This window comes from Sinocyclocheilus grahami, unplaced genomic scaffold (genome assembly GCF_001515645.1).
Source record: "Sinocyclocheilus grahami isolate Dianchi unplaced genomic scaffold, SAMN03320097.WGS_v1.1 scaffold970.1, whole genome shotgun sequence".
Classification (NCBI taxonomy): Eukaryota; Metazoa; Chordata; class Actinopteri; order Cypriniformes; family Cyprinidae; genus Sinocyclocheilus; species Sinocyclocheilus grahami.
The window spans coordinates 53,502-68,311 of record NW_015506149.1 but is presented as its reverse complement, the minus strand read 5'-3'; the positions used below and the strand labels follow the sequence as shown (position 1 = coordinate 68,311).

The following is a 14,810-nucleotide window of genomic DNA, read 5'->3' as shown; positions in this document are numbered from 1 at the left end:
TCGTGTGTGCACACAGTATATAAAATACCTGTTGATGCATCTCTCGCTGTATAATTATGAAGAACTCTTCGTGGTATAGCTGAATCAGACAGCACTGTGCTAAGGGTCTGCAGAGGAAAAAAACAGTACTAAGAATTTGCCAAGTGCGTGGGTCTATTGGCTTATAGTGGCAACAATACCATGTCTAGCCACTAAGCCATGTTGGTGAACCTGTCTTGGCATTCCTTCACATGGTTTTGCCACTGCAGACATTTGGGAGTGGAGCTTTCAGTGGCTGTAGCATTTGTGTAAACTCCACAAAGACAGCTTTGTCAGCACTGAGAGTGTATCTCAGTATTTGTGAGTGTGTGTGTGTGTGTGTGTGGTTGTCGCTTTCTCTTAGGTATACTCACCTCTTCACGGAAGAGATCCCGTTTCTGCCGCAGTGCATTAACCCTCCTTTTAAAAGTGGCACAAAGAGAGCAGTATTAAAAGTCCGGCGACTGTGAGACTAAAGGTTCAGAAACACTTAAGATGCCATACAGTCAAAGTCACGCTGATGGACTGCATGATTCTCAAGGAACTGGTTTAATGGTTACTTCAAAACATTAGACCAAACACTTAACATCTTATCAGTGATTGCATGTAGAACTTGACACTGTCTCTCTGCTCAAAACCTCCTTGTTATAGCGGATGTTTGATAGGGTTCACCAGTTTTTAAAGGTATAATCAAACTGCAATCTATGCTCAACATGTTTAAATATCTAAAAACATTATGATCATACACCTAGCCATCAGCATCACAAAGTCAACAGCATCAGAACAAGAAGTTGGACTCAACCACATACCTGGGTAGTTTATTTTCTGAGTTTGATTCCTGGCAAATAAATCCTGTCAAAAGCAAAATTATATAAACAAAACTCATGCATATTTATAAACGTATCTTTTAGTCTGTAAATACAGCATAGGTCCAAAACAAAACTTTTTAGTAAATTATTGTATAAGTACATAAAAGTCTATTATGCTTAGTACACTCAAAAAGTTTGGAATGCTTATTTTTTTTAAGGTTTTCACAGCTTAAGATAGATTTACATAATTCATTAATTCAGAGATTACATAAATTACATCCAATATAGCAAACAACACTCTAAAAAAAAAAGGTACAAAAGCTGTCACTGGGGCGGTATCTCTTTAGAAGGTACACATTTGTACCTAAAAAGTCCATATTGGTACCTTAAAGGAACATATTAGTACCTAAAGTGTACATATTAGTATCTAAAAGGTACAAAAGTGCACCTTTTGAAAAGGTACCGCCACAGTGACAGCTTTTGTACCTTTTCATCTGAGAGTGTAAAACCCCTAAAGAATTGTACCATTGTAAACTTTTTTTGTTGTTGTCAAAATACCATTTGTAAATTAATATGGGATCTCTACGTTTTTTAAATGTTTTTGTTATTTTGTTGAATGTATTATGACTAAAACAATATTACCACAATTTCACTGTAGTAGGAATAAAAAAATAAGGTATTTCAGGAAAACTATGGTACCATAGTAGATTTTATAAAGGCAATGTGTACATTATTAATTCATAAAAATCTAAAATTCTAAATGATTCAAAATTTAAATTAGACTTACCTTGAAGCACAAATAGCTTGAAAATGAAAAGTGTACAGAGTGAAAACAGTTGAATGTCCCGCTGTTCGTTCATCTCAGTCGACGGGCGTCCTTCAACGATCAAGAAATTACGACTTTCATCATTTTAGGAGGATCGATTGAAATTCTCCTTCTGAAAAGGCTTCTCATAGGATTAATCAAGTTAAAATATCTGAGGCACGATTAACAAACTAAAGTGATTTGTCCCAGACAGAGTAGTGAAGGATAAACGTCCATCTTCTGTACAGTCAGAGGAGGAGGATGTACCTGCGTGCTCCTGCAGCATCAGGAGGACGGAGCGCACCTGCGCGCAGGTAACAGGTAACTCATCATCTACCTGATGTACGGAACGACATACAGATCAGATGATATCCCAGTCACAGGAGAAGTACTCTGAACACAAGTTTAATTTCACTCCACAATGGTTTAGACAGTTTACAGTACAGTCAAAGGATATGATTATTTATATTGTTCATATTTTAATCTAGTATTGTGGTATCGTCTTGCTCAGTGTCACAATGGTGATAAATTACCGGTTGCAAATATCACACCTACAAATGTTAGCTAAAGATGAAAGCACTGCGCTAACGTTAAGTTACCTTTCAAAGTCATTCAGTGACTTTCAAGGGGGGAGGAGGGGGTTTGGGGTTTCAGTCTCGAGACTTGTCCAACCGTAGTGCCCGTCTTTTGATAAACAAACACTTTTTTGTGATATACTTGCGATACAGAAATACGCTACATAAATACTGATAGCAAAGTTGTTTACATTTCGTCTGTTACAGATCCTCACTGAAAGAAAGAAAGCGCTCGAGCAGCCTGCTGTTGCTATGGTTTTGTTCGCGAGCGTCTATTTACTGCGCTGAACGTAATCTTTGAACGTAAAGTTTTGTGGTTATTAAAATTATATTACAAATTGTTTAATCATTTTCAAAGGTTCGACATTTTAAGGACATTTCTGTCATTGTAACTTTACCCATCTCGCCTATTTAAGAGTTTCAACTATTTAAAGCGGTCATATGATGCGATTTCAATTCTTCCTTTCTCTTTGGAGTGTAACAAGCTCTTGGTGCATAAAGAAGATCTGTAAAGTTGCAAAGACTAAAGTCTCAAATCCAAAGAGATATTCTTTATAAAAGTTAAGAGTCTGCCACGCCTACCTAAAACGGCTCGTTCTAACACGCCCCCACATATCTACGTCACTATGTGGAAATATTAGCATAATGCCGCCCAAATGTGCACCAAAGAAAGAAGGCCTGGTTTCAGGAACAGCAGTCGTCCTGTTGAAGCAGCATGTCAGGGAGATGCTGTGTTTCAGTGCGAAAGCAAAAGCACTTTATTTGGCCTTCCGGAAGTAGATGCATTTAGGAATCATTGGTTAAGATTTATTTACAACAGAACAGCACAACCCAGATGTTCGAATTTGTGCAACGCATTTTATGGAAGACAGTTTTTTGAACCTAGAAGAGTACAAGGCTGGCTGTGCACAAAGGCTATTTAAAAAAAAAAATGTGGCCAATCACAATGCACTGGGCCAGCTGGCCAATCAGAGCAGACTGCGCTTGTCAAAGGAGGGGGCTTTGCAGAAAACGAAGCGTTTGAGAGAGGCGGGGCATAGAGGACCTACAATAATGTACAGTATTTGAAAAATAATGTGTTTTTTGAACATTAAAGCATGTCAACATATTCTGTTACACCAAATACACAAAATAATGATCTTTAAAATGCATCATATGACTTTTTTTGGATAGGCTAACATTATACTGCTCACTGTGAACTCATTTATTCCAGACCAAATATATTTCCTGCTGTTGTTAAAAAAATAAACATCCACTAAACTGGACTTAAACAAGCAGGTCAACTGTGTGACTTTCTGTATATTGTAATACAGATTCATCAATCTTTCAGAAAACTTTCTCTGCATTATATGAATCCTGTGATAAATGGGTAGGCCGACTGAAGTAAAAATAAGTTATTTAGCTATGGCTACAGATTTGTCAAAATCTGTTTACTTCCTTAAGCAGTGTGACATGCTTAAGTACATACTTAATTAGGAAATTATGCTATTTAAAAAATATTTGTATTTTTTTTTTATTATAAATGTTTGTTAACATTAATATGTAGGCTAGTTTTATGATCTCATATATAATTAAGAGGCTACATGGATTATTTGTACTAAAAGGATTTATTATGTGAATTTAACAAAAGCAAAATGTGATTAAAATAGTACCCAGTTACAAAATATAGAAATATACACTTTACAGGCCTATAAATATACATAAACTTGACGCAAAATCCTGATGTTGTTGCCTAAGAAGATAATGCCCGTTATTTTTCAACTGTCCGGTTATAGACATATATATATAGACATATATAAGCAGTGTTGAGGGTAACGCATTACAGGTAACGCGAGTTACGTAATCAGATTACTTTTTTCAAGTAACTAGTAAAGTAACACATTACTTTTTAATTTACAGAATATCTGAGTTACTTTTTCAAATAAGTAACGCAAGTTACTTTTTTTTCCAATTTATTGACTGACAGCTCTCCCGTCCCCATGTTGAGAAATCAGATGTTACTGTAGTTCTAAAATAAATATGAATGTGCATTAATTCATCTCCCTCACACAAAAAAGCAGATTCAGTATTCCTCAAAATGAATAAAAATAACGCAACTCAGAATATGACGCAAACCTGCAATAATTAAATGTTAAACAACACAAATATGCTTTATGTATTTAATCCCATTCTATTAACAATGTCTTTGCTTCTGACCTTTGATGATCCAGTTCAACCGTACTAATAAGCACAAATTACTCTAGACAAACATTTGTGTCTTTTTTTATTGCTGAAGTGTGTTGAAATTTCTTCTTCTGCATTCTACTGTACGGACGTAAATGTACTTTCCCTTCAGCCTGAGGCTTATTCATTTCACTTTTGGTGTGAAAAGGCTTTTATATTTGCCAAAAATAGAACTTTTTTATTTTAAAAACAAACAAGCAAGCCCTGTCCAGATTTAAAAAGTAGCGCAAAAGTAACGTAACGCATTACTTTCCATAAAAGTAACTAAGTAACGTAATTACTTACTTTTTTTATGGAGTAACGCAATTTTGTAATGCATTACTTTTAAAAGTAACTTTCCCCAACACTGTATATAAGACAAATTATTCACTAGATACATTTTCCCTCCAACCCAAACCCGAACACAAACACACCCCTCAAAGCACCGCTTTGGCGCGCATAGGCCATTCGAATAATGACATCATCGAGGCGCGCCGGCGTCCATTAATGTTTGCGTGCGGGGAATAATGGCGATGTGCACAATATTACGATGTGCTTCTGTTAGTTTGACCTCCTCGCTGCCTCGACTGTCAAACAGAAACGCTCTGATTCCAGCTAGACTGCCGGCGAGGACATGTTATATAAGAGCCCTGAGCACCACCACTCGATTTTGCGCAGGTATTCAAACTTGTGAATGTTTACAGGCGACTCGCGTGAAAGTTTAGCTCTGTCTATCTGTGCACTGATGTTGCAGTCATTTTCAAATGCTATGGTAGTGATAAACTCGGAATGAACTATATTACATGCACAACCTTTTCTCTCATTCTGCAGCACTGAAGTTCACAGACAAACACGAGTGGGTTCGCGTGGACAGTGGTGTGGCAGCAGTGGGCATCAGTAATTTTGCACAGGTTAGACTGGTTATTATTCAAGCAAAATTTTTATAGGAAGAGGTGTTTTTTGGACTATATTAGATGTGTTGTCATGGGTTTATAATGTTTTCAGGAGGCACTGGGGGACGTGGTCTACTGTGGGCTCCCTGAAGTTGGTACAAAGTTATCACAGTCTGGTAACTACTCTTAATAACTCTGGAGAATACTGCTTTAGAAAAACTTGTTCTGTAAAGAGCACATTCACAGTAGGATACAGCTATTTATAACAAAATACAGTTATTTGTTAGTAGTAAATCAAGCAAATATTATGATCGGTTATTATTTAGTTTGCTTATTTATTGGCATCTGTACCGTAGATGAATTTGGTGCTCTGGAGAGTGTTAAAGCAGCGAGTGAGTTGTACTCTCCTCTGACGGGGGAGGTGACAGATGTCAATGACACCTTGGCAGACAACCCAGGACTGGTCAACAAATCTTGCTATAAAGACGGTGAGACATTACTTCAAACTCTTTTGGACTCAAACTGGCCTGGAATAGTTCACCCAAAAATGAAGATCATCCCACCCTCAAGCCATCCAAGATTTAGATGAGGTCTTCATCGGAATAGATTTGGAGAAATGTAGTATTACATCACTTGCTCACTAATGGATGCTCTGCAGTGAATGGGTGCCGTCAGAATGAGAGTATAAACGGCTGATAAAAACATCACAATAATCCACACTTCTCCAGTCCATCAGTCTTGTGAAGCAAAAAGCTGCATATTTGTAAGAAACAAATCTATCATTAAGATATTATCATTTTAAATCAAAAATAGGAGTCCATAATTATATTATAACGCTCCTGGAGGGAAAACGTCCATCACCTGTTGTCCTCTCGCATCAAAATCCAATGGTGCATGTTTCTCTTCTGATTTAATTTTTTGGGTCTTGATGGATTTGTTTCTTATAAACATGAAGCTTGATTCTAGCCTTCCGATATGAATTGATAGACTGGAGTCATGTGGATTACTTGTGAATTATTTTGTTGTTTTAATTAGCTGTTTGGACTTTCATTCTGATGGCACCCATTCACTGCAGAGGACCCATTGGTGATCAAGTAATGTAATGCTAAATTTCTCAAAATCTGTTCAGATGAAGAAGAAAAAAACTCATCTACATCTTGTATGGCCTGAGGGTGAGTACATTTAAGTCTTGTGATCAGATTTAAGAAATGGTTATTTTAAAAAAATGTGTGTTTTGTTCCCAGGCTGGCTGATGAAGATGACCGTATCTGTTCCTGAGGAATTGGATGGACTGATGGATGAAGCTGCTTATGAGAGATACATTAAATCTATAGAGGACTAGAGTGTGCTGCTGGCATGTTGCATATAGGGGAGAATTTAAAAACAATCAATTTAGGAATGTTTATAGTAGTTGATTTAGTTTAGATGTTCTCCTAAATTACATTTTCCAATCCACCCATACCCAGCCACTGGAGGGGACCACATGGACACAACATTATGCACTTCGCTTGAAAAACAACAAGCATACCTGGTTGGATTGAGCCAGTTACTGTATGTAGCCACAGAGACACAGCCTATGTAACAGTTTCATCTCTTTTGTAGATGTTACACTGTTCCTGAAAAAGTTTGTCATTGCTCTGAATATGCTACAAATAAAATGTGTAAGTACGAATGACACCCAATGTCCAGTCTGAGGACAGCTATGAAACCTGGTGAAATGTGTTAGTTTTGAGGACTCATAACTGAGTTAAAGTGATTAACATTAATTAACAACATTAAACAACTATTTAAAACACTTATCTGCTTTAAATTGTTTTATTGCATTAGACATCTTGCTTTTTGATGCCAAATGTGCCTCTAATTTACTAAATGAACCCAATGTCTGCAAATGAATTATTTTAAGTTATTTTATAAAGTAACTTTAAAGTAAACAAAACTTGTCATAAATGTCAAATTTCCAACACCATGATGGATGTGTTTGCTTGTACAAGAGAAGAAATTTACTCGTGCTGCATTTATAGTCGACATGGAAAAACTGACCATACTTGCTTTCAAACAGCTGCTTAAAAGTCAAAATAGTGTCCAAAGTCTGTTATTCTGATCTCTAGATGTAATCAAATAAGATTTTTGACTCGTATCTACCAGGTAAAAACCTTAAGTCTGATAACTTTGAAAAGTAATGAGACATTCTATAAACACATAAGCAATAATAAAAGTCCATCTAATTACAAAATACTGTCTTATACAAGTTATTTGTATTACATCTTTTTTGACCAAAGTCTGTAAAATGTTTGTTAAAGTTAAAGGCACTAAGGGATGGAATACACTACACAACTTAAATTCTGAGCAGATTTAGTTATTAATCAGTTAAAGATAAAAACTGGACAACATGCTTAGGGAAGTGTGTCTAAAAGCAAAGTGAGGAGTGCACATCTGATAGACACTTTAGTATCCCATGAGGCCACAGGAGAGGATTTGTGAATGGCAGTGAAGTGACCCAGCTGACACTGGTAGGTCATGTGACAATGACAATATGGGGGATTCATACCACCCATATTCTATATACAACATACTTTTTCAGAGCTTGTGAAGTAAATGTCAAACCAATTGTAGTACCTATAGACTAGTATGCGATTTCAGACGCAGCTAATAGGTTTTTAAATCTGGCTCAAAATATCAAACGTGCTTGATTTCCTCAGCCTAGATCAAAGTCTGAAGCTACAAAATCTGAGTCTGTGCCAATAATACACCACATGAATGTGCGCGAAATCAACTCCGACAACTGAAAATGTGCAGACTGACTGACTGGAGTTGCAGGAGTTGCCTCATCCTGCAAATCTGTGCAAAGTTGTGTAGTGTATTCCAGCCTTGACATGCCAGTTTGTTATCTGTGGGGAACAGTGACACCTGTCTCTGGTTGGGGTACGACCCTCCAGAAGACACCAGTCTATACGGGTTATCTTGCCTGTCTGAATCCTCTGAGTGGTGTTTAAACTCCATGCGGGTGATTACTGGGAGGAGAAACCCGGTTCCCTCACGACTCACAACATCCTCCATACTCCCCAGAGCTTCCTGCACCAGCCTTGCAGGAACAGGTATCATGTCACAGCCTGATCGCTGGTCTACAAACTCCCAAAAATGCCTTCTCACTGATGCAACATCCTGTAGAGACTGTGCACGTCGCTCATCAAGGTCAATAATGATCCGCTCTGGGTAGTTGCTGCCTAAAACCACACCTGTGAACAGAAAGCGATAGATGAGATAATTGTGATTTAGTTTCTAATTAAAGCCAACCCATTTTATCTCCATAATGTGATGTCTTTCCAAGTGATAAAAAAAGGTATGGAACTTGATTTTATTGGGAATACTGCTGGATAATATAACCAAAATCCTATATTGCAATATGAGTAATTTATTTGACAATAGTTATTTTTGCTGGAAATAAGATAACGTTATGTGTAATCTACTGTGTTAGTGAATACACACCAAGTCACCGAGACAAAATTTAATTGTAATTGTCCGATTTAGTGCAATAAACTGTGAAAAAGACTGCAATTCAGTACTCGCATACTGTCAGGGGGCTTTAAGTGCTTGCACTTGGGTGTCCTTCAAAATAGTGTGTGAACGCAGTTCTCTTTTGTGTCTATTTGCACGCTTATAATCATTTTTAAATTTTAAACATATTCATCACCTTTTAACTGCAATAAAATGCATAGATGAGATAATTGTGATTTAGTTTCTAATTAAAGCCAACCCATTTTATCTCCATAATGTGATGTCTTTCCAAGTGATAAAAAAAGGTATGGAACTTGATTTTATTGGGAATACTGCTGGATAATATAACCAAAATCCTATATTGCAATATGAGTAATTTATTTGACAATAGTTATTTTTGCTGGAAATAAGATAACGTTATGTGTAATCTACTGTGTTAGTGAATACACACCAAGTCACCGAGACAAAATTTAATTGTAATTGTCCGATTTAGTGCAATAAACTGTGAAAAAGACTGCAATTCAGTACTCGCATACTGTCAGGGGGCTTTAAGTGCTTGCACTTGGGTGTCCTTCAAAATAGTGTGTGAACGCAGTTCTCTTTTGTGTCTATTTGCACGCTTAAAATCATTTTTAAATTTTAAACATATTCATCACCTTTTAACTGCAATAAAATGCAAAAAAAACAACAACAACTCTGTATTCACATACTATCTATTCACCAGTGACTTTATGTACATGTGCACACAGAAAACCGTCTGTTAGAACAGTGTTCTAGCTGAATTGTCTTTTGTGTGTTATCAAGCCAAAACTGCTAAAAATCACTTGACTGTTCAAATGGGCAGAGCTTAATAAGCATGAAAAGAATAAAAATTGTAACGGTGCCACACTGCAATGGCACATAGAAATGGTTGTCAAATGTATCGGTATATCAACGAACCCTTAATTGCTGGGCACTTCCAGGGCTTATGGATGAGGTTATCAGGAAGTGCTTTCAGTTCAGGACACCACTGCCATAGGGGTCACACTTTTTTTTTTTTTACGCTCTATGATTTTTACAAGGCTTTTTAAAAGTGCTGGGTAGCTGGTGTTTTGTATGCGTTTGGCCAATCAGTGTAGACATATGCCCCTGGTAGTTCCTATAGAACTGTTTTAGACCCTACTCTGAAGTAGGAGATAATTTAGTTCCTCCAAACGAAGTTCCTAGAACTAAATACGTTCCTGCGGTGTGAACACACCAAAAACCGGGAACTTCCGCCAATAGTTCTAGGAACTATGAAACGGTTCCTCTGGTGTGAAAGTACCCATGGTTAGAGGTTTTGCATTAGCTGTAGCATCGCATTTTTATGAAAGCTTATTTTGGCCAAAAATATAAAAAATTATTACAACTTTTATCTCACAATTCTGACATTTTTTACTCACAGTTTGACTTCTTTTCTCAGAATTGCGTGTTTATATCTCTGAATTGCAAGTTTATAATCACAAAACAGCAAGCAACTCTGTAAAAGTCTTATAAAGACTTTTTTTCTCAAAATTTTGACTGCAATTGTGACTTTTCTCATTATTTAAAGTTCACATCTCGCAATTCTGTTTTTTCAGACATAAACTTACAATTATAAGGAAAAACTCAGAATTGTGAGATACAAACTCGCAATTGCAAGAAAAAAAATCACTAAATAATGATAAGAATAAGGATTTGGTGTCTTCTGCATTTCTCACTTGAAACCAGCGGTCTCCTTCCTGCCAGGGAATATGCAGATAAGCGATGAGGAAGGAGGCCACCACGTGTCTCATTGCCGCATCTTCCTGTAAGGTCAAAAATTATCAAAGACTTCTGCTTTCCTGTCCCAAACCTATCTTCAGTAACAAAAGGGCCATTTGGCATTCCTGAAGGCACAGAAGTGCTGATATCGATCAAGGCCTGTAGGCCAACATGTGTATACATTGGAAAAGTTTAAACCTAACTTGAGCAAATTCAGAATACAAGATCTCAACTCAGATGAGAGAATGCTTACATGGTGGAACATAATTGGTAAATATGAAAAGAAATCAAAACAAGGTGAAATAATTGAGACTTTAAACTACATGCGTTATATAAGGCTAAGTGAGTTAACAATGTGTCTACCTTTAAGTATAGATGCTAAATGTGAAGAACTGCATAAAAAGACAGAGGCACAAAAGTCAGAAGCTAAGATTCAAGATCTTCAATTGCAGCTTGATAACTTACTAGCTGAGCAGTTAATCCTAACTGAGAAGTGTAAAAATCACAAGGACATCATTGCAGATCTCAAGACTAAGCTTAAGGCACAAGAGTCCATGCCTCCCAAAACGCTTAACAGCGATGGGGCTAAAAAGCAAGTTCACTTCTTAGAGGAGTTGACATGCTGTGATGATTCTGGAATGATTTGTTCAGAGGAAGCATGTGCCACTGCTCAAAAACGTGTGCCAATTTCAGTTCTTAAGGTGATGCAGCACCGTAATAGCGCAGAGTCGTGGACCAGAACACATGGTGTAAAGGAAGCATTAGAGAGTCATGAAAATCCTCAAACTTCAGGAGAACACAGCAAACAACCCTGTGGCAAAGATAGCAGGTTTTGTAGTTCCTGTCACAAAATAGGCCATACAGATGAAAAATGCTTACATTCCAGTGGGTATCCTGTCCTTCCACGCTGCCATGCCTTCAGATGGACAGGGTGCAAATGTAATTGCAAATGTAACATGTAACAATAATCGATGCCGCTAAGTTTCTAGGATGTTGTGGGTGCCTGTTTTATTATCCTGGCAAAGACTGGCAAAAGTAATAAATCTGATCAAGTAATAGCACTTCTCTCCTCAGCAAGTAATATGGTTTGAAGCCAAAATCCCATTCTTAATGGAATCATGTCTTTGTGGCAGTTTTTCTGCTGATTAAGGGATAATACAAGACTTCTTCACCTTACAACTGGTTGTCGAAAGCAAAAATTTTATGAAATGCATCACATTTTATGAGAAAATGTGATGTGTAAAACAGGCACTATTTTTGAATTATTAAGAGAACAATATTGGATTTCAGTCAGCAAATATGAAGCAGGACGGTGCTATAAATATGAATCTTGCCTTGTACGGTGGCCTGAGGGACTCCCAGGGCAGGTCTGGGAAAAGGTACAGTTGCCAGTACACCAGGTCTGCAGTGAGCTCCACGGGCGTCCCATAATAGGCTGCGTGCGCTCAGCTGCCCAAAGTGCAAATATGGGGATAGAGAGCTGGTGTTGGGCTCATCCGCACGACTTGACTCCTACTCATAACGGTACACACCTACAGTGAAGACAATTGATGAACGCAAAATGATGGATGGGCTTGTAATGCTGCTATATTAAAACATGCAGCCTGTAAATATGTCTTACCATTTTGCAGGAAGGCCTCAAGATGGGCCAGAGCTCCTTCCTCATTGATTTCCGAATGTTCACGGCCCAGTCAATCTGTCAATACCACATCACAAAAGCACTTTGATCATTTAAAATGGCAACATACAGTCTTAGGGACTGTTCACTCAGAACACAATTTTTGCATCCAGCTGCACTACTTTTCTATTGCTTTTCTACCTTATGTGAACTCGTTAGACTGTAGTTTTTGACAGTTACAATTACACCTTGCACATGACACAACGTTTAAAAAAAACCCCACAGCGCTCATGTTCAGATAAGTTCAACTTTCAAAAAACGTGTCTCAAGTCTCAAGAAAAATGCACTCTGTGTGAATGGAAACTAAGGTTACATAAAGACAGTACTTTCTGATGGTTAGTTAATAATAAAACAAATTCATCCTAGTAAATTCAAATTATTATCCAAATATTGTTTTATATGACACATGATACACATTTCAGTATAGAATAAGCATAGATACGATAGATAAGATAGATTATAAAAAATAGTGATATTAATTAGTATATTAACATTAAAGTATAACTAAAGTTATTAGTTAACTGAAACTAAAATTAACTGCTTTAACATATCGTTAAAGCATACAACAGACTTTGCAGCTTTATTCCTATCTAAATTATGAAGGTTTTACAGAGGGTTCAAGCCTAAAACATGATGAAATGTATTTTTTTCTGGCTGTTGACATTATTTTCGGATTTGTGGGATGATTAAAAGAGATATCCAAAACCATCTCTGCTTTATCCAATATGCAGGTTTCTGTTCAGGAAATGTATGCAAATTAGTTCCTATTTAATTAGACACAGACCTCGTTTGCATATTTAAACATATTATTTCAGAAATGCATCATTTGCATAATTAAACATAATTTTTCAGAACAATTGTAACACAATTATCTTAATTTACTGTGATTAATAAACTGGGGAAAGTATGGCAATATCTATATTAGTAAAAAAAAAATTTACCCTATACTCACCTGTAGCATCTTGTTTTAAGGCATAATTAATATACTTTAAAATATAATTTATTCCCGTGAAGCAAAGCTGAATTTTCAGCATCATTACTCCAGTATAAAGTGTCACATGATCCTTCAGAAATCATTCTAATATGCTGATTTATTATCAGTGTTGAAACTGTTGTGCTGCTTAATATTTTTTATATTTTTTTGGAACCTGTGATACTTTTTTCTTTAATTCTTTGATTAATAAAAAGTTTAAAAGAACAGCATTTATTCAAAATATAAATCTTTTCTAAAAATATAAGTCTTTACTATCACTTTTTATCCATTTAATTTATTCTTGCTGAATAAAAGTATTAATTTCTTTAAAAAAAAAATTTAAATACTGACTTTTGAATAGTAGTGTATATTGTGACACAACATTTCTATTTTGAAAAAACACTATCTAAGAATCCTGAAAAAATATCACAGGTCCCCAAAAAATATTAAGCAGTTTCCAACATTTATTATAAATCTGCATATTATAGAATGATTTCTGAAGGATCATGTGACACTGAAGACTGGAGTAATGATGCTGAAAATTCAGCTTTGCTTCATAGGAATAAATTATATTATATATATTTTTAATTTTGTAATTTATTTATTGCTTGCTGGTTTGCAATTTCACAGCTTTTTTAGCTTTGATATTTGAAGTGTTTTATGGAGACAAAAAAGTGCAGTTAAGGGATTGTACCAGCAGAGGGTGACTGCAAAAATACCATCTAAAATATTGCTAGCCACAGAGGCTATATTATAAAAATTAATATAAGAATGATTTCATATGTTATAATTTATATTTCATATATTATTTCATTTTATATCATTATTTCATAGATCATATATTATAATTATTTCATATAATTTTTATTTCTATTAAATAGATGACAACCCTTCTTCTATATTGTACAAATACATATATTTTACTGGTTCAATAATTACATAATAACAATTAAATGGCTTATGGCTTCAGTGCTCTTTTAAAACATATTCATCGACTCTCTTTGAAGCTCAGACAGATAAACTCACACAGAGAGACACACATATGCAGCAAATGATGTAAAACAATGTGTTACTATCTTTTTCTTTCATGTGTATTGACTTACAAGTGGACTAAAGCCTTTCTAAAGAGGAACAAATAGCTTTCAAATGAAAATTGAACAGGGAGCTTGTATTTGAGGACTGTGTAATCAATAATGTTTAGACGGCAGAACAAGTCTAACAGACAGCAGATCAATACAGACGAGCCCCCACCTCCCTCCGCTCTGTCCCACTGACCTCATCGTATGATCTGATCAGCTCTTTATTTAAAGCTCAGCGGCTGCTGAATGAAGGGCCGATTAGAGAGAAAGAGACTGAGAGTGGCCAGAAAGCAGTTCACCATTTCATTGGGTGACAAAAAAATCTAAATGTCACATAAAAACCCAAATAAACTACACTGTAAAAAATTACGGTGAATTTAACGGTAAAAGACTGTAAAAAAGCTACAGTAAAAACCTGTTAAAGGGTTAACGGTAAATTCCCCTACTATATACGGTGAAAAACTGTATTGTGCATTAATTTTACGGTAGTATACCGTTTTTGTAAGTGAAAAAAAACGTATA

At 36.1% G+C, this 14,810-nt stretch overlaps 2 protein-coding genes across 2 annotated transcripts in view; one reads left to right on the top strand and one right to left on the bottom strand.

Annotated features, from left to right (window-relative positions):
- LOC107564906 (otogelin-like protein) overlaps positions 1-2,609 on the bottom strand; it is a 31,895-nt gene extending 29,286 nt beyond the window's left edge. The window contains exons 1-2 of the mRNA XM_016250077.1: positions 2,601-2,609; positions 1,900-1,969 (exon numbers count right to left, since the gene is read on the bottom strand). Of these exons, the coding sequence (XP_016105563.1) occupies positions 1,900-1,969; positions 2,601-2,609 (79 nt within the window). The remainder of the gene's footprint in view (positions 1-1,899; positions 1,970-2,600) is intronic.
- A 2,246-nt stretch (positions 2,610-4,855) lies between these two features.
- On the top strand, positions 4,856-6,979 carry LOC107564915 (glycine cleavage system H protein, mitochondrial-like). The gene is made up of 5 exons (XM_016250086.1): positions 4,856-5,087; positions 5,241-5,320; positions 5,415-5,478; positions 5,659-5,790; positions 6,547-6,979. The coding sequence occupies exons 1-5, from the start codon at positions 4,937-4,939 to the stop codon at positions 6,642-6,644; spliced, it is 525 nt and encodes a 174-aa protein (XP_016105572.1). The 5' UTR covers positions 4,856-4,936; the 3' UTR covers positions 6,645-6,979.
- Positions 6,980-14,810: the final 7,831 nt, after the last annotated feature.

Coding starts and splice junctions, on each gene's coding strand:
- LOC107564915 (XM_016250086.1), top strand. CDS start 4,937: ATGGCGATGTGCACAATATTACGATGTGCTTCTGTTAGTTTGACCTCC. Junction 5,321..5,414: donor GCATCAGTAATTTTGCACAG/GTTAGACTGGTT, acceptor TAATGTTTTCAG/GAGGCACTGGGGGACGTGGT. Junction 5,479..5,658: donor TACAAAGTTATCACAGTCTG/GTAACTACTCTT, acceptor TCTGTACCGTAG/ATGAATTTGGTGCTCTGGAG.